Raw genomic sequence first — 26,311 nt, 5'->3', positions numbered from 1 at the left:
CAAATATCAGGACAGCACCAAAACCCCATTCTTTCTCCAGAGTAGAGAAAGAATAATCTTTGGGGCGAGGGTGTCTGGCTGGTGAGTCTTGCCCACATGCTCAGGGTCTAACTGATTGCGATATTTGGAACAGGAAGGAATTTCCCCCCAACTCAGATTGGCAGAGACATTTTTCTGTGTTCTTCGTCCCATTCTTGATGGTTCCTAACATTTTTGCACCTTCGTGCCGTGTCCTCCCCCACCCCCACACTTTTAAACTGCAGCTGAACATTGACTAGAAGTTTTCACTGACCTGCCAGCAATCATGCCAGGTCACTTTCTTGAGCTGATTGTGCAACGTAGTCATTCTAAATTAATATTCACCTCGCTTGGATGAGTTTTTCTGAACTTTCTGTAGTCTTATCTGGATCTGACAAACCTAAGTAACTTTGTTATCTTCAAATTTTGCTATCTCGCTACTCAGACCCTTTTCTAGAACACTAATATATTGAACACCAGGCCTGTGATGGGACTTTAAGGCACCCTGCTGTTAGTCAATTGACCATTTATTCCTACTCTTTTTCCCGTTTCTCAGCTAGTTTTTGATTTATGACAATATTTGCCTCTCCCCCCATTATTTAGGCTCTTTAGTAGTCTCTTGTGAGTGACCTCGTCAAAGCCTTTTGAAAGTCTAAGTTATTTTGACTGGTTCTGCTTTAACCATCACTTTACTGACCTGTTTGAAAAATTCTAATAGGTTGGTGAGACACTTCTTTCCTTTGTAGAAAGCATGCTGGTTAGAACCTATCACGTTTTTGGATCACATCACATATTTTAGATGTTTTATTCTATTTTTAGTTATGGTTTCATCCAGTATACTGTGTATAGTGGCTAAGTGTGATTTGTTTCGTCCTTTGTTTTGCTCATTCATCTGCTCTGAACCACAATTCACCTTTTCTTTTCTTGTCTCTCAAAGATGGTTTCTTGGTAGTAATTGCCTCTTCAGGGAGGGTCAGAGAATTAAAGTGGTGTCTTCCAGGAGTACCTTCTTATAATTCTTGGAATAGGAATTTAATTTTCACCCAAGACTTATTGTCCTTTACACATCAACATGACTTCCTTCCTTTTATTTGTCTTTAGCTCTTTTACCTGTCCAAGGAATGCAAGTTGGCTTCCGTGGGTTAAGAGCATTCATCTTCCACGCTGAAAGGACAGCTGCATTTAAAAATTGGATGCCCCTCCATGCCCTATGTTTATAACTAAAAAGGTAGGAGGAGTCTTGCAGGCTACCGTTTTCAGATGGATATCAAAATATTCTAGACACTGGAATCTAGACATTGCTTCCTATTGTTTCAGAATCCTGCAGACAGAATCTAGTGTTTTTCTTTTCAATTACACAATTCCTTCACTTATTTGCCTAGTATACGGATTTTGAAGTTGCCCAATCTGCTTATTTATTTATTCCTTCTCTTTTGCTATTCATATTCTATCTTTTAAGATCATAAGGAATCTAATCTGACCTCCTGCATAGTATAGGTGATAGAATTTCACCCCATGAATCATGCATCCAACCCAGTTGCTGAACTGGGACTTATCTTTTAGGAGATCCAGTTTTGGTTGTTTAGATTCCAGGTGATAAAAAATGTAACATACTCCTCGATAAGCTGTTTCAGTGGTTAATTGCACTTATTGTTTAAGTTGCTGCATCTTTACAGTTTGAACTTTGCTGACTTCAACTTGCAGCCTTTGGATCTTATGTCTTTGTTAGAAATCTTCTCTATGTAGATACTTATTAAATCATGATCAAATCACCTGTTAACATTCTGTTTGATAAGCTGAATACATTGAGCTCTTTAGACCACGAATGACTTCTGTAGCTTTTATCTGAAGTCTGTGCAATTTTTAAAAGCAGCAGAGGTGGTAATACCCTACTTTTGAATATTCCAATTTTTATATATACAAGGATAACACTAGCTCTTTTTGTCATAGCATACTACTGGGTTTCCTGTTCCATACCCCACAAGTCCTTTTCAGAGTCACTGTTCTCCAGACTAGATCCCAGCCCAGTGTGTCCGACATTGTTTTGTTCTTAGATGTGCAAGCTCACACTTACCCAAATTAAAGTGTCTGATTTTTGCCTCTCAGTGACCTGTCTTAATCATTTGTTATCTATCAATCTTTGTCATCTATAGATGTTAGCAGAGATTTCATATTTTCTTCCAAATCGCTGATTTAAAAGATTGTAAATACTACTTCCTAGTTATCTGTACTGGTAGCTGGCTACTTGTAAGAGAATAGTAAAGCTTATGTCTTGTCTATCAGTGAGAATACCATTTAACATACATCAGCCAGTCCAGGGGGTGTGTCTGTCTCTTGTATCTTTTTTTCCAGTTTTGAAGCTGTTCTCAGGAGGGGGAGGGGTCAAGGGGTCAAGCAGGTTCTTAAAGGGTCAGTACCTTGTGCTAAGAAAAAAAAATTCTGCTTCTGAGCTGAAATGGGCAGAGCTGCTTAGTAGCTGTTTTCTGTATTGGCAGCTGGCTCTTCTATGAGAGAATTAATAGATAAACAATATTGTCTTATTGTGAGTGACGGTTAAAGAATGTTTGGTATTTAGATGTAGATTGTGCTGGTTACATGCTCAAGCAGAACCTTTGGAGGAGCAGTTTAATACTTGAAATCTGAGATTAAATAACCATCTAGTCCAGTGTTTTGTTCTTAATTGTAGAACCTCATACTTAATCATATTAAAATATCAGATTTTTGCCTCTCAGTGACCTGTCTTCATCAGTTGCCATTTACCAATCTTTGTCATCTACAGATGTTAGCAGAGATTCCATATCTTCTTTCAGAAAATCCCGCCCCACCCCGGAGTGGGAGGGCCAGGGTCTGGGAGCAGAGCTGCGGTCGGGGCTGGGGCTATGGCCAGATGTGGAACTGCAGCCAAACCACGGGCCAAGGCCAGAAATGGAGCTGTGGCTGGGGGTTGGGGCGGGGCCAGAAGCCATGGCCACGGCTGGAGGCAGAGCAGTCCTGTGTAGTGCTCCCTCCCCATGGGGGTTGGCTTGGGCCCGCTGAGCCCCCTGAACATTTCTAGGTGCCCCCCTGGGGGAGCGCATCCAGTAGTTTGGGGGCCACTGATCTAGTCTATCCCAAGCTTGTGGAGGATTGTTCGAGTATGTCAGTTTGGATCCTATTGTAGGGGTGCATGCATCCTGTGCATGTAAGATCAGACTTTTTTTTTTTTGAATTGCGGTGTACATCAGGGCTGTGCATGTGCCCTTTGCTGTTCTGTGCTTCCATGTGAGGGCATAAACAGCAGAGTGGACACAACTCTCCCTCAGTTTCCTCTTGCCGCTTGTGTCATCAAGATGGAAACTTGTCAAATGTCCAACCCGCTGTACTTCTCTGAGCATTGAATTCATCCTCTTGACGAGCTCTGTGAAGAGAATCTGTCTTCATCCTCGGTCTTCGTTAATTCTTTAGCTTGGATGCTCCACTTAAAAGGTGAAGATATGCCCTCTGTACAGAGGCGTTAGGCGCTTGGCAGACTAGAAACCCTTAGGGTTTAAGCCCTGCCTGACTAGCAGCAAGTTCATTCCTGTGGTCCATCGGCACAGCAAATTATCACTGTGTCTGGGGGAAAGCCACTTCTCTGATACATGTTCAGTGTGTAAGTCCTCCATGAGAACTCTCAAGTCGAGGTACACGTGGCTGATACTACACTTACACAATGGATGTGTCACCTCAGATCTGGCATCCACCTCCGAAGAACCAAAATGGTAATTCTTCTACGAGTGATTGCTCATGTCTGTTCCACATAAGGTGTGCGTGCTCGCCACGTGCACCAGTGCCGGAAGATTTTCCCCTAGCAGTACCCATAGTGGGGGGAGTGCCCTCCGCGATCCCTGGAATGGCGGCTGCCTGGCGCGGTATAAGGGGAGCTGCACGCTCTCTGCACCCTTAGTTCCTCCTTGCCACCAGTGAAGGTGCGTCAGAACTACTCCTGCTCCAGCGTTGCTGTAGCTCATGCCCAGAACTGTTCGTTCGTTCAGTGTTAGTATCTGTAGTTAGTTAGCTGTTTAGTTAGTTTAGTTAGTCAGTGAGCCCGGGCCGGGGCATGCCCCGCGCCTGGGTTTAAGTCTTGCAGCTCTTGTAGTCGTTCTATGCCAAGAAGTGACCCGCACACAGACTGTTTGCGCTGTTTGGGAGAAACCCATATCAGCGAAAGGTGCAAATTTGCAAGCCGTTTAAGCCCCGGACCAAAAGAGAAAGGGACATTAGGCTCCGGGCCATGTTGATGGAGTCGGTGCTGACCCCAACTCTGACACGCCGCTCCGAACCGGCACCATGACGTCGGTACGCGGTGTCCTTCCAGTGCCATCGACCAGTCGGCACTGCTCCCCATTGACGGGGCACGCCAAGAGGGCCAGGAAGACTCCCTCTTTGCAGTGGCACTGAGGGAAGTCTGGGACAGAGGCGAGGCCCATGTCGGGCAGTCCTTGATCCCCACTGGGCCGCAGGCCTCTGACTCACATTGAGCAGAGTAGCCTGGCCCCTTCGGAACAGGCCTCTCCGGATGTCTGGATGCCATCGACGCCTGAAGTCCTCCCGGCGGCCTGGGATGTGATGTCCATGCCGGTGCCTGGAATGCTGCTGATGTCAGCCCCACGCTCCATAGGCAAGCCGCTGCTGGGATCTCCGCAGTTGCCTCCGGCCCGGTACCAGTCTCGGTCGAGGGAATATTCCCGACGCCCTTCACTGCCCACTGACCGTTCAGGGCAGAGTCTATGTGGATCGCTCTCGACATAGACCAGACTGTCTGGCTGGGTTCCGTCCAGCCAGGACTCTCAGCACTGCTCGTCCTCAAGGAACGAATATCAACGGGACTGCGGCAGGCGTCGCCAACGGTCCTCGTCTCGGAGGGGGTACCGCAGTCGGTCACGGCACGGTCATTGACACCTTTCCCGCTTGGACTCCCACTCCAACTCTCTGCCAAGACTTCGCAGCCCTGGGCATCAATCGCTGGCGTCTCGCTGTCGCGGGTCTGCCCGCTGAGGCCGTTCGCGGAGCAGCTGTTACCGTCGGTATCGGTCCTCCATGTTGAGATTGTGGTCCCGTGGCCGACATAGATCCTGGCGCTGCCACTCCTCCCGGGCTAGAAACAGCAGCAGATCTTACGCCAGCCCGGCCTCCATTTGTAACCGTCCTTCGATGGGCCAGGCCAGCCAATCCGAACAGCTGGCCCTGCCAGTGCCACAGCAGATGCAGCGGCACCGAGTGTTGTGGCTGGCCCAATGGTACCAGTGGGCACTGTGGCCTCCAGCGCAGCCCCCGGTGGTAGCTCGCTCAGTGGCTAGAGCTTCGGAGGCACCGTCGGCCTCCCTCTCCAGACCCCCGAGAAAGGAGTTGGTGGGATGTATGTCCTCGGCACCATGCCCACAGTCCAACCAGGTGGTGGACCGTCTGGTGCCGGCCGATACCCAGAGCATCGCACCGGCCTCCTCACCCCGCCCAGCTCTGCCCCGCAGGAGGACTTCAGAGCCCATCAAGAACTCTGAGAGGGTGGCAGCAAGCCTCCACCTCCAGGCAAAGGAGATGGAGGAGCCCTCAGACTCCCTGTTTAACGTGCTGTCCCCGTTGGCACCCAGTAGGGTGGCCTTGCCTCTCCATGAAGGGGTGGCTAAGATTTCAAGTGCCCTGTGGCAAACACCGGCCTTGTTGCCCCCCATCTCTAAGAAGGCAGAACGCAAGTACTTTGTACCCACTAAGGGGCATGAGTACTTGTATACCCACCCGGCGCCCAACTCCCTGGTGGTCAAGTCGGTCAACCACAGGGAACGGCAGGGTCAGCCAGCCCCGACCCCAAAGAACAAAGACTCTCGGAGGCCGGACTCTTCTGGAAGGAAAATTTATTCGTCTTCAAGCTTCCAGTTACTTGTGGCAAACCATCAGGCTCTCCTGGGCCGGTATGAATTCAGTCTGTGGGGCTCCCTGCCCAAGTTTGAGGACTCCCTCCAGGAAAGCAATAGGAAGGAGTTCAAGGCGCTGGTGGAGGAAGGGGCAGCGGCCGCTAGGGCGTCCCTTCAGGCAGCCTTGGATGCTGCAGAAACGGCCGCATGATCAATGGCCTCCGTGGTGTGCATGAGACGGGCGTCATGGCTCCTGCTCTCTGGGCTGTCCAGCAAGGCGCAGTCTTCCATGCAGGATCTCCCGTTTGACGGGAAAGCTCTGTTTGTGGCAGGAGCAGATACAAGGCTGCTTGGCCTCTATGTCCCGGCTCTGGCAAAACCTAAGTTCAAGCCGCAGCAGACTCCTGCCCAGGCCGCCCTCCCGAAGTATGAGGCCACCGATAAGAAGCAGCGGGACTATAAGAGAAGCACTCAGAGGCAGTCTCGGCCTGCCCCCCAGCCTGGGTCCTCCAAGGGCAAGCAGGCGGAGAAAAGGTGCTTTTGATGGGACGTTTGGAGGCACCCTGCAAGTCCTCATCAGGGATCCACCCCCAATAAAGCTCTCCTTCTCCAATCGGTTGTGTGCTTTCCTCCCGGAATGGTCGCGTCTAACCTTGGACCAATGGGCTCTCAAAACCATCTCCCAGGGTTACACCCTCCAGTTTACTTCCCCCATGCCCCCATCCCTCTTGGGGGACCCCACGCATGAAGCTCTGCTCGAGCAGGAGGTGGGGTGGCTCCTAGGACTAGGAGCGATAGAGGCGGTGCCAGAGGAGTTCATGGGCAAGGGGTATTACTCCCGTTATTTCCTTATCCCGAAGGCCAAAGGGGGGCTCAGGCCCATCGTGGACCTGCGAGGTCTGAACCAGTACATGGTGAAACTCAAGTTCCTCATGGTCTCCCTGGTCTCCATCATCCCCTCCCTGGATCCTGGGGACTGGTATGCTGCCCTCAGTCTATAGGATGCATACTTCCACATCCACATATTCGAGGGGCACAGGCGCTTCCTCCGTTTTGTGATGGGACAGAATCACTACCAATTCACGGTCCTCCCATTTGGTCTGTCCACTGCCCCAGGGTGTTTACAAAATGCATGTTGGTGGTAGTGGCCTACCTCAGACAGCAGGGGGTCCAGATATTTCCGTATCTGGACGATTGGCTTATCAAGGGCACCTCTCTGGCTAGGATGATTTGATTGGGGATTGGTCCTGCTTTGAGCAGGGGGTTGGACTAGATGACCTCCTGAGGTCCCTTCCAACCCTGATATTCTATGATTCTATGATTCCCGGTCGCAGGTGAGGGATCACGTGGCGCTGCTCCTGTCCACATGCACCGCCTTGGGCCTGTTGTAAACAACACCCAGTCCACGTTAGTCCCAGTCCAACGCATAGAGTTTATCGGGGTGCTCCTGGATGCAGTGTTGGCCAGGGCCTCTCTCCCGCCAGACGGATTCGAGAACCTGAACGGTCTCATCGACTCGATCACAAGGTTCCCAGTGACAACAGCCACTTGCCTGCAGCTTTTGGGTCACATGTTGGCGTGCACATACGTGATCTGTCACGCCAGACTCAGGATGAGACCCCTTCAGCTCTGGTTTTCTCGCAGTTGTCCCAGGCCATGGAGAGGATGGACAAGGTCCTCACTGTGCTGGACTTTGTGATCACCTCCCTAGGATGGTGGTCCGCGCCAAACTGCATTCTCCAAGAGATCCTGTTCAGGGACAGGGCTCCATCATTGGAGCTGGTGTCCGTTGCGTCAGACCTGGGTTGAGGGGGCCCATGTGGGGAACTTTCAGACCCCAGGCCTGTGGTTGGCTCAAGACCTGACCCTACATATAAACGTCAGGGCGGTGCGGCTGGCTTGTATGGCCTTCCGCTTGCACCTGGACGGCAAGGTAGTCAGGGTCATAGAATCATAGAATATCAGAGTTGGAAGGGACCTCAGGAGATCATCTAGTCCAACCCCCTGCTCAAAGCAGAACCAATCCCCAATTTTTGCCCCAGATCCCTAAATGGCCTCCTCAATGATTGAACTCACAACCCAGAGTTTAGCAGGCCAGTGCTCAAACCACTGAGCTATCCCTCCCCCCTCACGGACAACACGGCCTCGATGTTCTATATCAACAGGCAAGGTGGGGCCCGATCCTCTGCCACAAAGCCCTCAGGCTGTGGGACTTCTGTATAATCCACGACTTCCACCTGAAGACCTTCCACCATCAGGCGCCCGGAAGGAGAGGGCGGATCGCTTGAGCAGGGACTTTTCCTTGCAACACGAGTGATCCCTCCACCCGGAAGTGGCCCACTGGCTCTTCCGAAGGTGGGGAGCTCCCCAGGTGGACCTATTCGCAACTGGGCAGAACAGGCGATGCCCCCGGTTCTGCTCCAGGGGCGGCCTGACGAGGGGCACTATCTCCAATCCTTTTATCCTGTCCTGGTCAAGCCAGCTTCTCTACGCCTTTCCCTCGTTCCCTCTAATCAGCAGGCTCCTGGAGAAGATAAAGACGGACAAGGCCCAGGTCCTCCTGATTGCCCTGGCGTGGCCCAGGCAGCGTTGATATGGGACCCTCATGGGCCTTGCAGTAGCTCCTCCATGGCCGTTGCCACTGCGCCCAGACCTGCTCTCTCAGGACCAGGGCCGCCATCTCCATCCCAACCTAGCGACCCTTCACCTCACGGCGTGGCTGCTCAGTGTTTAGGCGGAGAGGAAAGGACGTGCTTAGAACAGGTTCAGCGCGTCCTCTTCAAAGTAGATGGCCCTCCATTTGCTGCGCTCATTTGGCGAAGTGGTCCCGTTTCTCTAGGTGGGCGGCGGACCAGGGTGTCTCCCCTACGGCCGCCCCAGTCCAGCTTATCCTTGATTACCTCCTCCACCTGAGGGCCCAGGGCCTGGCGCCCTCGTCAGTCAAGGTGCACCTGGCAGCCATATCGGCCTTCCATCCGCTGGTGCACAGTATTTTCCCATGCTATGACTGGCCGGTTCCTTAAGGGTTTGGATAGTCTTTTTTCCATATTCTAGAGCCCTTGTCCCACAGTGGGACCTAAACCTGGTGTTGGCTCGTCTCACGGGGCCCCCGTTTGAACCACTGGCCATGCGCTCCTCGTCTCACCTCTCGTGGAAGATGGCCTTCCTGGTTGCAATCACGTTGGCCAGCCGAGTCTCAGAGCTCAGGGCCCTGATCTCCAAGCCGCCGTACAGCCTTTCATAAGGACAATGTCCAGCTCCTCCCACACCCTGCGTTCCTCCTGAAGGTGGTCTCCGCCGACCACATGGATCAGGACATTTTTCTACTGGTCCTCTGCCCCAACCCTCACGCTTCCAGTGAGGAGCGCCATCTCCACATGCTCGATGTGCAGTGGGCTCTGGCTTTCTACCTCGAGTGGACCAAGCCGTTCAGAAAATCCTTGCAAGTGTTCATCGCCTCAGCTGAGCGCGCAAGGGGCCAGCCGATTTCCACTCAGCGGCTTTCCAATCAGATCAGTTCGTGCATCCGTTCCTGTTATGAGCTGGCGGGTGTCCCCCTGCTACCCATAGTGAGGGCACACTTGCCTCGGGCGCAGGCCTCGTTGGCTGCCTTTGTGGCCCACGTCCCCATCCAGGACATTTGTAGGGCCGCCACGTGGTCTTCAGTTCACACGTTCACCTCCCACTATGCGATCATCCCCCAAACCAGGGATGAGGCTGGGTTCGGCAGGTCTGTTCTCTGTCCTGGGAACTTGTGAACTTCTACCCACCTTGAAGAGATGTAGCTTGGAATCTCTTATTGTGGAATACACATGAGCAATCACTTGAAGAAGAAAAGACAGTTACCTTTTCCGTAACTGGTGTTCTTTGAGATATGTTGCTTATGTCTATTCCACATCCCACCCACCTTCCCTTCTGTCGGAGTTGTCTGGCAAGAAGGAACTAAGGGTGGGGGGAGCGCGTAGCTCCCCTTATACCGTGCCAGGCAGGTGCCACTCCAGGAGTTGCTGGGGGCGCTCCACCACTACGGGTACTGCTGGGGGAAAAACTTCCGGCACTGGTGCATGTGGCGAGCATGCACACATAGTGTGGAATAGACATGAGGAATACATCTTGAAGAACACCAGTTACGGAAAAGGTAACTGTCTTTTCTCAGTGAGAGCCCCTCCAAGCAGACACCACACCCTAAAGTCCAGCAGTGAAGGAGAGGCAGGGAAGAAAACACAATTGAAAGAGGCTACATTGACACTTGGCTCCCAGTCTCTGGCATTTGATGTTGCTACAGATGCTGGTTCAGACAGATTCAGCACCTATGCCTCCAGTGCTGACATCCTCATTGGAACTGACACCCCAAAACAAGGGCAAGACTGAAAGGTAGGGTCAGGTGGACAGCAGATATGACATTGGCTCCAAACACAGAAGGGGCACCATCCTGGAGGGAAAAGAGACATCACTGCACCAAAGACAGGGCATATGAGTTCTCTGTTAAAAGAGGAGGTGGTACCAGGTAAGCCAGCACCAATGAAGTCACCATTCTGTGGATTATGGGACTGATATATGCTTTCATGGAACTGTTAAGAGGACATCTTTGGTGCTGCATAACACCCAGAGCCAGGGCCAAGACACCAGCACATGGCATTGCCATTCAAAGAGTACTGTTCTTCACTGTCATCACATTATGCCTTCTCCCTGGTGTTGAGTAGGGATATCTCTCTCTTCTGAGCACAACCCTGGAGCCTGTACCAGAGATTCCCTCTTACAGGGTGCTATCACAACAGAGAAAAGTGGCATTGAACCAGTTGGCCACAACTGAGCAAGTACCTATATACTGTGCCACCCTGGCCTTACTGGGGACCATCATCTCAGGTGTCCCACAACAGAACCCCTTCCTGTAGATCCAGGAAGAGGAGATCAGGCTCCTTGGAGGCATCGCTGCCCATGCTGCCAACGTTGGATTCCGATGTTAGGTCCCAGAAGCTGGGAGCCATGGAAGAACAGCACCTCCAGTCTCAACTTAAAGTTGTCATCCTCACCTGATGAGGCTGTCACAGCATTCCTGCTCCAATGATTGATGACTTTAAAGCATTTCAGAGTCTCTTAGCTTGCATTGCTGAGACTTTAGATGTTGAAATCATGGTCATAAGAAAAATCACACAAAGTAATTGACATTTTGACCACATCAGCCTGGGCCAGAATTGCTCATCCCCATAAATGAGGGCATACTAGAGCTAACCAAGTGGCTCTGGAAAACCCCAGTACGAGTAATGCTCAGGGAACAAGGCTGCTGTGAAGTGTTTTTCTCTTCCTTCAGTGTGTGACCCATGATGGTATACTTCTATCTTTCCATCAACGTAGTAGGAAAACCTCATACACATGAATATAAGTTTTTTGGGGCAAAAGCCATCTTTGTGTTGTGGGCTTGACTGATCCTTGGTGGGAGCCTCTAGGCACCATCTCAGTACAATAATAAAATATGTACTGTATCCTCCCAGCAGCCCTGGGAAGTAAGAAAGCAGCGGTATGGAAACTGAAGTGCAGAGTAAGGCCAACACTTGCAAAAGCGGCCATCTTGGATGCTTTGGTCATTGAGTCCCTTGAAACTCGAGGCTGGATTTTTTTCCCACAAACGTGCTGAGCAGCTGCTTTTTCCATTGACTTCAGCTGTAGTTGAGTAAGGCTTAGCAGGGAAAATCCAGCCGTTTGGGATGTCTCAAGTTGAGCATGGGGAGGGAACACTGTTAGTGACCACTTCAGAAAACTTTGGTTTGTAACATTCCCAGTATCACAGGAATCCTGTGGCAGAGCCAGGGATAGAACCCAGTTTTCTAGAGTCTAGTGCAGTCCCTAATTACAAGATCATCCCTTTTATTTGTGCAATCCTGTGTAATTGATTATGCATGTTTCAGCAAAGGAGAGAGGAGATGGCCTTATTGATTACACATCCTTGGCTCGCTTAGCATCCATTCTGAGCACAGAATTGAAGCAAAGATATTGAGAGAAAACAGTATGTGATCATGTAACTCAAGTCTGTAACATTGCCATCTGCTCAGTAGAGCTGAATTAAGATTGCCTGGCACTGAATTAAACATTTTAATTATTTTATTGGACCAACTTCTGTTGGTGAAAGTCAAGCTTTTGAGCTACACAGATCTCTTCTTCAGGTCTGGGAAGGGTACTCCGAGCATCACAGCTAAATGCAACATGATCCGATGAAGTGAGCTGTAGCTCACGAAAGCTTATGCTCTAACAAATTTGTTAGTCTCTAAGGTGCCACAAGTACTCCTTTTCTTTTTATGGAACAGATTGTTTAGCGTAAGTAGTTAGCACATATTCTAAGGGACCATTCAAAGTCATAGGCGGTAATGGGCCACTCTACCTTGAATGGTCCCTTAAAATATGTGCTGAGTAGTTTCGCTAAACAATCTGTTCCATGATGCATTTAACTGTGGTGCTATGAGTATCTTTCCCAGACCTGAAGAAGAGCTGTGTGGCTCGAAAGTTTTTCTCTCACCTAAAGAAGTTGGTCCAATAAAAGATATTACCTCACCCACCTTTTCTCTCTATTATCCTGGGACAGAGATGGATACAACTACACTACATACTAATTTAATTTTGACATTTCCTGTCTTGATTTCTTGACTTTGCAACTTCTGCTTTTTCTCTTAACATAGTTTATTTTTGTATGGAATATAGCTGTAGTATGATTTCACCTTTCATATTTCTAAAATATTTACCAATTGATGAAATTTAGAGGACAGCAAAGATGCTGTGGTGAATAATGGATTGATTTATGAGGAGAGACTAAAATAGTTAAACATGTAGAGCCGGCTAAGCAATGCCTAAAGCTGTCCAGCTAAACAATCTAAAGGTATTAAAGTGCGTTAACACCAAGGTAAAGAAGAATTGTTTAGAGTTCAACAGTGGGGCAAAATTAGGAATTATAGGGTAAAATTAAGGGATGAAAATTTTGACTGCATATCAGCCAGAACTTTTGGACAGGGTGTCATTTACAATTGTAGAATGGTTTTTCTCCCCTCCATCTCTTCCAAGGTGAGGGGCTGGAAGTGCCATTACTTGGTATATTACATAGTTTGTTTAAACTTACTAACAAACATACTATCATGAACATTGGTACTAAATGACCTGCCCTCCCACCTATAACTTCTTTGCCATCGAGGAATCTACTAACTACCACGTTTAAATACTAATGCCTGTTCTTCAAAAGCTCAAGTGAGTGGCTTATTTGAAACCTAGATGTTTGTGTGGTGTGGGATTCACTTTATGGCTGTGGCTCAGATAACCCTATTTAGATGTCTGTAAGAGACTTTCAGGAGAGTGATTTTTATTGCTCAGGTATCATTTTTCTAAATTTGATGGAATGAAAATAGCTGATAAATATACTTTTTAATTTTTAAAGGATCGTGTAGGAGGAAGAGTTGCTACATTTCGCAAAGGAAACTATGTTGCTGATCTAGGAGCCATGGTGGTAACAGGGCTGGGTGAGTCATTCAAAATAGTAAACTTTTGTAAAGGTTATTGAAAGAGAAAGGTTATAACATTCTAGTTTGGGCCTCTTCCACGTTCAGGGTGCCCTGATGTGTGATGAAGGAATCGTTCATAATAGGGATCAGTTCAATGGAAGTGTGGTTGTGATATGGAAGACATTTTCTCAGTTGTCATTCTTTTAAGGTTTGTTGAAACCACTTAATTTTTTGTGGTTCCTGCCAAGCTCTCACCATAGTGGTTTGATTTCTGCAACAGTTCATTTGCACTGGGATTTCTGTTACTCTTCTCTTGGCAAAAAAAGCTTATTTTGCCTTTATTTAAACTATTCTTACAACCATTTAGCTGAGCATCAAAGAATCATAGGGACCTCGAGAGGTCATCTAGTCCAGGTCCCTGCACTCATGGCAGGACTAAGTATTATCTCCATGGGTTCTCGCAACAAATTTTTTGGTGGCGTCAGAGTGCAGCCACCGACTCTTGCTGGTGGCCTCACTTACACTTTAGGAAAAATAAATAATTTTAGGAAAAAATTAGTAAAATAATATGCACATATGTACATCCAAATCATTGTAATTCATTTATGTAAGATTTTGGGTGTGTGTTTGGTTTTTTTTGGTTTTTTGCAGACTTGGTAATAAAAATCATGCACAGTTATCTCTATTCTATACTAGACCTAAAAGAATAGAAACACAAATAAGGTGCTTTTTGTGTTCTTATCTTTTTTTATTATTATTTCTTTTGCTTTTTTGGTAAAAGTGGTTGTCTGTATAACAATTCTGAAGTAAATTTAAAAATGCTTTGACATAATAGAAGTCCAAATAAAAATGAAAAAGATATCTGGGTAGCTTGGAGCTGGGGAGGGAAGGGGACATACGGCTGAGGCCATCCTGGGTCTCCTCCGGATGCGGGGTGGCGGTGAGGTGGGGGTCGTGTGGCTCCAGGCACAGGGGGTATCAGGGATCCAGCTGCGTGGGCAGAAGGGGTGGAGTCGGGGGCTAGCCTCCCCAAAGGGGGGTTCCACCTGCTGCTCACCTCCTCACCCCTGCCCACTGCTTGCCTCCTGTGTTCCTCCTCACTCCCCCACCCACCGCTCGCCTCCTCGCTCCCCTGCCACAGACATCCTGCTGCCCACCACGAGAACTCCCGCTCACTGGTGGCTCACCACTCACCTCCTCACTCCCCCGCTTGCAGCCAGACACCCCTGTCTGCCTAGTCAGCCTGCTGCTTGCCTCCTAACTCCTCCACCAGGCCCCTTGCCTCACCTCCTTCCCCCCGCCTCCTCATCCCACCCCCGCTCGCCTCCCACCTCCTCACCCCGCTTGCCTCATCACTCCCCTGCTCGCAGCCAGACCCCTCTGCCCCCCTCTTCACCCTGCTGCTGCCTCGCCACTCACATCCTTACTCCTCCATCGGCGCCCCCCTGCCACTCGTCTCTTGCCTCCTCACCCCCCCGCCCTCTGCCTCCTCACACGCCCCTGCTCGCCTCCTCACTCCCCTGCTCGCAGCCAGCCCCCCCCACCCGCCTCCTCACCCTGTTGCTGGTTTGCCATTTGCCTCCTTACTCCCCCGCCCGCTGCTCACCTCACCGCTTGACTCCTCAGCCTGCTGCTCACTTTCTCACCCCCTCACCTTGCTCTTTAAGCATTGTGTGTCCCATCTGTGTCTCCAGTGAGGCAGCGCGTGCAGGAGCAACAGGGACGAAGGGGAGGGGCTGATGCTATCCCCCCTCCACTGCCCAGGAAACTGCTGTGGCCACAGGGAAACCCCTTGGTGGCCGCATTTGAAAACCGTGATCTAGACCCGAGTTGGGCAAACTACGGCCCGCGGGACCGTCCTGCCCGGCCGTGAGCTCCCAGCCAGGGAGGCTGGCCCCTGGGTGCTCCCCCGTGCGGGTAGCGCGGTTTGCACCTGCCCACCTCCCAGGCTTTCCAATAAGCCTGTCCTGCCACTCTGAGTGGCATGGTAAGGAGGGGGGCTGGGGTGTGGATAAGGGGCAGGAAGTCCCGGGGGGCAGACAGGGGGCAGTTGGTTGGGCGGGGGGCGGTCAGGAGAAAGGGAGCAGGGGGGGTTGGATGGGGGTGGAGTCCTGGGGGGGGGGGTCGGGGAGTCCCGTGCGGCGGGGGGGGGACAGGGAGCAGGGGGGTTGGATAGGGGATGGGGTCCTGGGAGGACAGTTAGCATCGGGGGTCCCGGGAGGGGGTGGTCAGGGGACAAGAAGTGGGGGGGTGTTGGATTGGTTGGGGGGCCTGTCAGGGGGTGTGGATAGGGGTCAGGGCAGGGGGAGTTGGATGGGTCGGAGGTTCTGGGGGGGGGGCAGTCGGGGCAGGAAGTGGGAGGGGGCAGATAGGGGGCAGGGGCCAAGCTGTTTGCGGAGGCACAGCCTTCCCTACCCAGCCCTCCAGACTGTTTCACAACCCTGATGTGGCCCTTGGGCCAAAAAGTTTGCCCACCCCTGATCTAGACCATCCCTGACAGGTGTTTGTGTAACCTGCTCTTAAAAATCTCCAATGATGGAGATTCCAGAACCTCCCTAGGTAATTTATTTCAGTGCTTAAGCACCCTGACAGTTACAAAGTTTTTCCTAATGTCCAACGTAAACCACCCTTGTTGCAATTTAAGCCCATTGCTTCTTGTTCTATCCTCAGAGGTTAAGGAGAACAATTCTTCTCCCTCATCCTTGTAACAACCTTCTATGTACTTGAAAACTGTTGTGTCCCCTCTGTCTTCTCTTTTCCAGACTAAACAAACCCAATTTTTTCAATCTTCCCTTATAGCTCACGTTTTCTAGACCATTAATCATTTTTGTTGCTCTTCTCTGGACTTTCTCCAATTTGTCCACTTCTTTCCTGAAATTTGGCTCCCAGAATTGGACACAGTACTCCAGCTGAGGCCTAATCAGCGCAGAGTAGAGTGGAAGAATTACTTCTCGTGTCTTACTTAAACGCTCCGCCTAATACAGTCCAGAATGATGTCCACTTTTTTTTGCAACAGTGTTACACTGTTGACTCATTTAGCTTGTGGTCCGCTATGACCCCCAGATCCCTTTCTTCAGTACTCCTTCCTAGGCAGTCGTTTCCCATTTTGTATGTGTACAGTTGATTGTTTCTTCCTAAGTGGAATACTTTGCATTTGTCCTTGTTGAACTGCACCCTGTTTACTTCAGACCATTTCTCCAGTTTGTCCAGATCATTTTGAATTTTAATCCTATTCTCTAAAGGATTTGCAACCCCTCCCAGCTTGGTATTGTCCACAAACTTTATACGTGTACTCTATGCCATTATCTAAATCATTGATGAACATATTGAACAGAACTACACCCAGAACTGATCCCTGTTGGACCCCACTCGTTATGCCCTTCCAGCATGACTGTGAACCACTGATAACCACTGATAACTACTCTCTGGGAATGGTTTTCCTACTAGTTTTGTACCCACCTTATAGTAGCTCCATCTAGGCTGTATTTCTCTAGTTTGTGTATGAGAAGGTCATGCAAGACCAGTATCAAAAGCTTTACTAAAGTAAAGATATACCATATCTACTGCTTCCCCCCCATCCACAAGACTTGTCACCCTGTCAAAGAAAGCTATCAGGTTGGTTTGACGTAATTTGTTCTTGACAAATCCATGCTGACTGTTACTTATCACCTTATTATCTTCTAGATGTTTGCAAATTGATTGCTTAATTATTTGCTCCATTATCTTCCAGGTACAGAAGTTAAGATGACTGGTCTGTAATTCTCCATGTTGTCCTTGTTTCCCTTTTTATAGATTGGCACTATATTTGCCCTTTTTCAGTTTTCTGGCAGGAGCAGCACACGGCAGTGGGGGGAGGGACAGCTGAACGGCTGGGCAGCTGCTGCACAGGGCACTTAGGGGAGCGGGGAGTTGATGGGGGAGGGGGAGGGTTCTGGTCCACCCTGGCTCCAAGCCCCCACCAGCAGCTCCAACGGGCTGCTCTTCCTGCAAGCACTGGATAAAGCAGGCAGCTTCCAAACAACATAAGGGAGCATTGCGCAACTTTAAACGAGCATGTTCCCTAATTGATCCGCAAGGTAACAATGAAACAACGTTAACCAGGATGATTTTAAGTGAGGAGTTACTGTAGTTTTCAACTACATGGTCACATACTAGTTTTTTTCAACAGGACCCCTGCATTATTCAGTGCACAGGATGTAATGTACTCTGGGTCTGAATCAGTGTTGTGTAGCAAATGAGGTTGTGTGTGTCCTGCCTCATTTGTTGCACGAATTGGAAGAGGTGTGGTTTTGTGGTTAAAGTTTATTGCTGCCCTGGAGAAGTGGATGGTGTTCCCTGCCTCTGCCACAGAATTCCTGTGTGGTCCTGAGAAAGTCACTTAAACCAGACTTTCACAGTAAGTTACTAATTGTGGTGGTGTTCTAGGTGTCCAGTGTCAGATATCTGCAGTCAATATTGTAGTAGTGCTGAGCACTCATAACTGCAACTGAATGTGATGGGAGCTAGGTGTTCGAAGTTGGACACGGCTAACAATTTTGGCCTTGCTTTCTGCCTCAGATCCCCAGCTGAATAATTGGGAGAACATTACCGCCTAATCTCACAGGACTGTTGTGAAGATAAATTCATAAATATTTGTGAAGCTCTCAGGTATTATGATGAGACCACCAGAGAAACTGCCAATGAGGAAATTACTAATTCTGTATACAGTGCGGAGTTTGAATGGTATGCATTAAATAAGGCCACACATTAAACAAGAAGGATAAAGAAATATTGAATAGCTAGCTACCCATTCACTGAATGAAGCATGGGTCCTATGGAACAAATAGTATGTGATAGTTTTATAATACACAATCATAATGCATATGTACGAATCCGAATTAAAGTTGCATGGGCAACTTGAATTCTGGCATTTAACTTCTGAGTGACTCACTTTGCAATCTTATTGTTCTTTTATAGAACGGTGATAGAATGGTGATAATCTGACATAAAGAGCCAGTCTCCTCAAGGCTTCTCCTTGTCCCCCTGCAGGAAAGGGGCGGGACTTCTATTCCCATTGTTTTCTGGTGGAGAAGAGCTTGGAGCCTTCAGACATCTTAGACTTCCCTCTCTTCCTCTGGAGGGTCTGCAAGTCTCGCTTCTGTATGGAGTCTTGAACAGTTCTCCATTCTGTTTCCTTTGGGCCTTTCCCAGCTTAGTTGACCTCAGTGATGCATATCTGCACATCCTTATTTGCCCATTGCACCAGCACTTTGTTTCACTCGGCCCTTGTGAACTGTATTCCTCGGGTCCCATCTCTACAGTGCCAAATTTCTCAGAGCCCATTCCTTGAGAGCCCATTTCAGAGCGTTTATCCCTCAATGTGACCTTCCCTCTCTACTTTACAGTTTGTTCTGCTCTACATTTGAACCTCTGGGAGATGCATCCCTGTGGCTATTAACTCTCAAGGCTGCCCTGCTAGTTTGCCACTATCTTAGAGCTTAGCTTCTTTGTAATCAACCCTCCTTATCTATAGTTCTTTCCTTGAATGGTGGTGGTGTTGGGTTGTTTTTATTATAACAATTGCTATGAGGAGCCTTGACAATATTTGAAAGTTCTATCAGTCTGCTGAAAGATGCTGAGCACAACACAGAGATATGCTAATGGGCTTTACTACTGGAATAATGGCTGCTTTTGAACTGTATTTATTGTTTTATTTTCAGGCATCTTTTTAGTCTTTGCTTGAATGTCCGATTTACTTATACAAAATCTCTTCCAGGAGGGAATCCAATGGCTGTGGTCAGCAAACAAGTAAATATGGAACTGGCTAAGATCAAACAAAAATGCCCACTTTATGAAGCCAATGGACAAGCTGTAAGTCGCAATTTTTCAAAAATAGTCTTTGCACTAAGAAATGGTTTGAAGAAAATAATGTATTATAGAGGTTTGACTTTATAAAGGATAAGGTACAGAGCGATAAACTCTAACTCTGAGGTTTTCGCCTCCATTCTTTTTTTTTTGTTGATTCTTGTTTTGGCAGTTGACTAGTTCACTATAACTCCTCAGTGCAACCTTCCTTGGAGTTGCATTGCTGGCTAAACGTTCACAACTGGGAATGTGCAGAGGCCACTCAAGAAAAGAAGGCTACTTCCCAGTAACTGGGATTTGTCAAGATGATCCTCTGCATGTTCACATCCCCACCTGTCTTCCTCACTTAATTGGAGTCTTAATTCTTGAATTAGTGGAAGGGTGGTTGGGATCACTTCCGCTTTTATACCATCAGAGCCTTTCAAGAGGGGAGAGGTGGGTATCCCTCACAGAGTTTTGGGAAGCTTCCAGTGCACTGCCTGGATCCCTTGAATGGGAGCAGGCTCATTGTGAATAACTCCCCGTTACTGGTAACTAACCTTCATTTTTACTTCTCATATGTGAAAATTGTGGCAAAGATTGTTCATAGCCCATAGAATTATTTAATGAATGCAATGTTGTAGCTCTGTTGATCCTAGGATATGAGCGAGACAAGGCAGGTAAGATAATATCTTTTTTTGGACCAACTTCTGTTGGTGAGAAAGGTGTTAACTGGCCACTTCACCTTGAATGGTCCCTTGAAATATGTGTTAACTGCTTATGCTAAACAATCTGTGACACTGAGGTCTTGTCTACACTGGCAAGTTTCTGCACAGTAAAGCAGCTTTCTGCATTGTAATTCCTGAAGTGTGCACACTGCCAAGCCATGTAGTGTGCAGAAACTTCCCAGTTGCAGCGCTGTAAAAAACCCACCCCAACAAGAGGCGTAGAGCTTTCTGCGTCGGGGCTACTGCACTGCGGTGCCAGAGTAGACACCCCGGTTGATTACAGCGCTGCAATTGGCCTCTGGGAGGTGTCCCACAATGCCTGTTCTTGCCTCTCTGGCTATGGGTTTGAATTCTACTGCCCTGCCCTCAGGTGACCAACCGTCACCCCCACCCATAAATTCCTGTTTGCTCGGTGATGCGTGCAGTGGTCTCAGTGCATCTTTCCAGGTGGCCAGGCCTGCTCCATGCACCAGGCAATCCCCTGCTTGGAGCAATGCCGAGCTGCTGGACCTCATCAGCATTTGGGGAGAGGAGGCTGTCCAGTCCCAGCTGCGCTCCAGCCATAGGAATTATGATATCTTCAGACAGATTTCACAATGCATGACAGAAAGGGGCCATGGCCAGGACACATTGCAGTGCAGGGTCAAAAGGAAGGCATTGTCTAAGGCGCAGGAGGCAAACCGCCGCTCCAGCACTGTGCCCACGAGCTGCCTGTTCTACAAAGAGCTGGACACGATACTCAATGGCGACCCCACCTCTACTGTGAAGGCCACTGTGGATACTTCGGTGGACCGAGTCAGGAGGAGGAATCTTGAACGAGGATGTGGAGAGGGAGGGGAACCCAGAGGCAGAGGACGACTTAGAGGTCAGAGATGCAGGCAGCCGGGAGCTCTTTTCTACCCCGGAGGAGGCTAGCCAGTCACAGCTGTCGGATCTTGGCGAAGCACAAACAGGAGAGGAGGCCCCTGGTAAGTGGATTTGATTTTTGGGAATTGCTGAAGCAAGTTGTTGGGGGCAGGAGGGTTGCAGAAAGCAGGCTTGTGTCTGTATGATGCTGGTACCACCACATGCCTAGTCTGTGCGGCGGAACACGCTTTTGATTCCCTCACTTCACAAGAATCTGCCTCCGAGATCTCCCGGAGACTCTCATGGAGATATTGAGCAATCTGCTTCCACAGGTTCTTTGGCACAGCTGCTTTGTTTCTTGCCCCATTAACGCCTGCGCCACTCTGCTGTCACTGGCGGAGGACCATTGCTACACACAGGGGAGCTGCATAAGGGACAGGGCGGAAGCCACAGTCTTGGAGACAACCCTCCCTTGATTCCCTGCTCACCCTCAGCAGCGAGATATCTTCCATAATGAACACAGCCTGTGGAAAATATGGGGACAGGAATGATTATCAGGCCCGCCCCCCCACCCCCACACACAGTGCTGGCTCTGCTCAAGAGCACAGTAGGGTCCGGGAACACTGATTTACTCTGCCCCTGCGGCTACTCGCCGTTTTGGGGGTCTTGTGGCTCACGTGTGCTTGCCTGGGGTCAGCCACTTAGTGACAGGTATGCAAATAGTGGCTGTTTTTTAAGTCACTGAATCAGTGTTTTGTGTGTTGCAAACAATACTGCTTCTGTAAAATGTTGTGTTTTGGCTTCACAGAGATGACGGAGGGAGCCCAGCCTCCCTCTTTATTATCGCGGACTGAATTAGAAAGAGGCCACAGAGAACTAAGGAGGACTTTCTGCATGAGGTTATGATGCACTTTGCCGCTGAAAAGCAGGAATTGAAGGAGTGGCAGGACAGTGAGAAGAGGGAGTGAAAGGAGAACGCGGCACACCAGAATGAAGCCACGGAGTGACTCTTAAATGTTATGGAGCGCCAAATGGACACGCTCCACGTGATACTAACACTGCAAACCGAGCAGCTCTGCGCCCACCCTCCCCTGCAGCCTCTGTCGCAAAACTCTTTCCCATGCACCCCCCAGATACCACCAACACACTCTTATCAACCTACTGGCTCCAGTCTGTACCCATGGCATTCCACTCCTCCCCTGTCACAGTCTGGCACTGCAGACTCCCAGTATCCACTGCATTCAACACCCATCCCTCTGCAGTTTCGCCCTGTTGAAGTACGGTACCTGCTGCACTGTACTCCAAGGGAGAAGGTTGGATATGATCCCTGGACATACACAAATCTTTAAATGTCCCTGGAGCCCACCTCCTCCCGATACCTTCTCTTCCCCCATCCCCCTCAGTGCTGATGGTTTTTTGTTTGTCTCTCTCCTCTGGTGGTTGTTTTTTAATAAAAGAATTGTGTTGGTTTAAAAGCAATCTTTATTCTATTAACTGAAAGCAAACAGAGCCCTGCAAAGCAACAGACAGTTATCTTAAACCTTCATATTGCATCATCTGCACCAATCACAATCACCTCCTAGCATTACAATCACTGCACTCCAGAGCATAGCAACAAATATTAGTGGCTTTCAGCTTCAAATTGCTGCCTCAAGGAGGGAGGGATAGCTCAGTCGTTTGAGCACTGGCCTGCTAAACCCAGGGTTGTGAGTTCAGTCCTTGAGGGGCCATTTAGTGACCTGGGGCAAAAAAAAAATAATTATTTTTTTTGGATGATTTAGTTGGGGATTGGTCCTGCTTTGAGCAGGGGGTTGCACTAGATGACCTCCTGAGGTCCCTTCCAACCCTGATATTCTATGATCCCTGATCCTTATGGCCCTGCGCTGCGACCCTCTAATAGCTCTGGTCTCTGGCTGTTCAAATTCAGCCTCCAGGCATTGAACCTCAGCGGTCCAGCCCTGAGTGAAGCTTTCATCCTTCCCAAATATGGAGCATACAGCACGTGGCTATAAACATAGGAATACTGTCATCAGCCAGGTCCAGCTTCCCATAGAGGCAGCGCCAGCAGGCCTTTAAACAGCCAAAAGCACACTCAAGTCATTCTGCACTTGCTCAGCCTGTTGACCCGCTCCTTGCAGCTGTCAAGGTGCCCCATGTATGGCTTCATAAGCCATGGCATTATGGGGTAGGCGGGGTCTTCCAGGATCACAATGGGCATTTTGACTTCCCTTATGGTGGTCTTCTGGTCCGGGAAGAAAATCCCTGCTTGCAGCTTCCTGAACAGGCCAGTGTTCCGAAAGATGCACGCGTCATGCACCTTTCCAGACCAGCCTGCGTTAATGTCCGTGAAACGCCCATGGTGATCCACAAGAGCCTGGAGAACCATAAAGAAATACCCCTTGCAATTAATGTTCTCGGTGGGTAGGTGGTTTGGTGCCAGAATTGGAATATGCTTACCATCTATCACCTCTCTGCAGTTAGCCCATTTGTGCAAAGCCATTTATAATGTCACGCATGTTGCCCAGAGTCACAGTCTTTCAGAGCAGGATGCAATTAATGGCCTTGCAGGCTTCCATCAACACGAGTCCAATGGTTGACTTTCGCACTCCGAACTGGTTAGCAACCGATCGGTAGCAGTCTGCAGTAGCCAGCTTCCACAGTGCAATCGCCACGCGCTTCTCCAGTGGCAGGGCAACTCTCATTCTTGTGTCCTTGCACCACTGGGCTAGGGCGAACTCAGTACACAGTGCCATGAGCGTGGCTTTCCTCATCTGAAAGTTCTGCAGCCACTTCTCGTCATCCCAGACGTGCATAACTATGTGATCCCACCACTCAGTGCTTGTTTCCTGAGCCCAAAAACGGCATTCCGCTGTGGTCAGCACTTCCATGAATACCACAAGCAATCTCGTCTCGTAGGTAGTACGCGTTATGAAATAAAAGTTGCACTCCTCTTGCCTTTGTAGTTTAAGGAATAACTCCACTGCCACTCGTGACATGTTAGTCACAATGAGCAGAATACTAGTCAACAGTTAGGGATCCATTGCTGCAGACCGAAGAGGCAGGGGGCGCAGTACACAAACCATTTAAAGATGGCGCCAAATGCAAAAGGAAGCACAGGGATTGCTGGGCTGCAAAGCAATGCAGGACAGGGCATTAGGACAGGGCATTGGGACAGTACCCAGGTTGCCCTCCAACCCCCTCCTCCTTCTCACAACTCTTAGCGGCAGAAGAAGAAGAGATGCTCTGTTGGACAGCTGCCCAAAGTGCACTCCTCTGAATACTGCTGCAAGTGCCGCAAGTGTGAACACGCTATTGTGCAGGGAGCTGACAGTGTGAAAACACAAAACAGCGGTTTCCCTGCAGCGCTCTCTTCGCGGCGCTGTAACTGCCAGCGCTGTAACTCTGCCAGTGTAGACATACCCTGAGTACATATCCCAGACCTGAAGAAGAGCTCTGTGTAAGCTTGAAAGCTTGTCTCTCTCTCTCCAGCAAGGTGGTCCAATAAAAGAGATTACCTCACCTACCTCATCTCTCTCAATTATTGAATATAGTGTGTTTTTTTATGCTTTCTACGTGTACTCCATAATTTCCCTTTCTAACCTGCATGACAAGTTATGCTTAGTTACGATGTTATGGGTATACCTGTCTGCCTTCAAAGAACTGCTGCCACTGTATAAGGGAAGCTGCTGATCCCTGTGCTGTAACTGCTCTGTGGCTGAGCAGAGTACTTTAATCTCCAGGTCTGTCAGTCTGGCACTAACACGTTACTTAAACTAGTCATGCTCAAACTAGCTTTCCAAATCCCATTCAGTCCTTACTTTGTCTGAGTTTATTTTCTCTGCAGCTTGTCAGAATATTTGTGTACAGTATAAATAGAATTCTCATTTTTTCCTACCACCATCATCTGCTCAATTCATTCAAAGCCAGACTGACAGCATGTATTTGATAGTACCTTTGCTTCCACAGTGCTGCATTGTTCCACAGATGTTGCATACACTGAAATTGACTACACTGAGAAGACACGATAGGTATAGAAATGCAGCAAAAGGACAGGACTGTTTAAATTTGCTTGCTAGGCATGGTGTGATTCTTCAACATCATGTGAGCTTTCTGTTTTCCATTTGTATTATTTGTCTGTGCCGTTTCTTTAGCCTTGTTTTACCCTAAATGCACATAGGACCTGCTGGAAGCTGTTTCATTCTTATGTTCACTCTTGGTTTTCTCTTTTCTGAGACTTACCACAATCTGTGTTTTTGTTTTGTTTTTTTGGTTGTTGCCACTGCTAAAAATGTGAGTGATGATTAGCTGCTTCTGCAATGCTTTAAACCTTGTTTTGATTTTACCCTATTGTACAAAATTTACCTTGAAACAGCTATCAGGCTATTTATTATTTATTTCTCTTTCTGCTGCAATGGTTAAAAGGACACTGTCAAGGTATCACTTATAATTTTTTAAAATCCCTTTTTTTACTGTTTATAATAATCCCTGAGTTTAAAATTGAAATAATTTGTTGCTGAACACTTTTTTCCTTCAGTGGTACATTCACATTGACTTCTTGTTGTTGGGTTGCTCATGAATGTTGGGCAGATAACTTTGAATCGTTTTAGGGGAGAAAAAAATTTACACTGACTACGCAAACTGAAAGGAAATACGTAGGTCTCATGTTGGACCTACAGCCTTGACAGTGTCCCTTTAAATATGCCTCCCGACTAGTACTGGAGCCAAAGTGCAGGCACCCACTTCACTATGAACTTCCTCAGTTTGTGTCTCCATCTTCCCTGTCATCATCAGCAACTGAGATTAAAGCCTGTCTCAGTCCAGGTGGAAGGGTATGAAATCTGCTACTCTCTATTCTGTACAAGACATTTTGATTAACCCTCACCTTTAATATATACACAGGAGACAAGTTGCAATTCACCACCCAGAGCTCCTTGAGAGTTGTCCCAGCCTTCCTGAGGAAGCAGCTTTTGAGAAGTTTTTAGGAGAGGCACTCTGCAGTGCAATGGTCATATCTAGGATTTACAGGGCCAGGGATAAGTAGTAGGAGGATGCTCCTCACCCTGTCGAATTGTCTCCTGGAGAAAGTAGCCCTGTGTCTGTCCCTGGCCTCCAGAGAGGACTCTCCTGTAAGCCTGACACATGCTATTTCTGACACTTTTTATCTCTGCCAATCTGCCTTCCTTTATGGTGCTTGCTGTTTTCTCTCCTCTTTTTCTTTGACCCATTTGTCCCTGCCTCCTCATCTGTTCTCACCCCCGTTTTTTTCTTTGTGCTCAGACTCCTAGGGTTTTTTTGCCCTAATTCCCTCACTCTCTCTTATCAGGGTCAGGACAGCTGAAGCTCCTTAGAGCTCCTCCCATGTTCTCGGAGCTCAGGAAAAGGCTCCACAATGCATATCCCTGCTGGCCCCTCCCCACATCTCCAGCAACAGTAACCACTGGTCAGACCTGCAGCTGCTGCGCTTAACAGCTGGACTGTGCTGCTGTGCACTTGACATAGGGGTTGCCATCCAGTGGGGTGAGGGAGGCCTCAAACACTGGCCTAG

At 48.7% G+C, this 26,311-nt stretch overlaps 1 protein-coding gene and 1 long non-coding RNA gene across 7 annotated transcripts in view; both read left to right on the top strand.

Moving 5' to 3' along the window:
• Nucleotides 1–26,311, top strand: part of KDM1A (lysine demethylase 1A) — a 170,891-nt gene that overhangs the window by 46,459 nt on the left and 98,121 nt on the right. For 3 of the 6 annotated variants that reach the window (XM_043532231.1, XM_043532230.1, XM_037881555.2), the window contains 3 exons: nucleotides 13,306–13,387; nucleotides 19,125–19,219; nucleotides 25,189–25,200. In XM_043532231.1, coding sequence (XP_043388166.1) covers nucleotides 13,306–13,387; nucleotides 19,125–19,219; nucleotides 25,189–25,200 — 189 coding nt within the window. The remainder of the gene's footprint in view (nucleotides 1–13,305; nucleotides 13,388–19,124; nucleotides 19,220–25,188; nucleotides 25,201–26,311) is intronic. The other 3 variants (XM_037881554.2, XM_037881558.2, XM_037881556.2) reach the window with 1 other exon arrangement.
• LOC119563972 lies at nucleotides 20,449–22,241 on the top strand. The gene is made up of 2 exons (XR_005222775.2): nucleotides 20,449–20,888; nucleotides 21,575–22,241. It is a non-coding gene; the product is annotated as an uncharacterized LOC119563972 (long non-coding RNA).

Source organism: Chelonia mydas, chromosome 19 (genome assembly GCF_015237465.2).
Source record: "Chelonia mydas isolate rCheMyd1 chromosome 19, rCheMyd1.pri.v2, whole genome shotgun sequence".
Taxonomy (NCBI): Eukaryota; Metazoa; Chordata; order Testudines; family Cheloniidae; genus Chelonia; species Chelonia mydas.
This window is presented reverse-complemented; position numbering and strand designations above follow the sequence as displayed.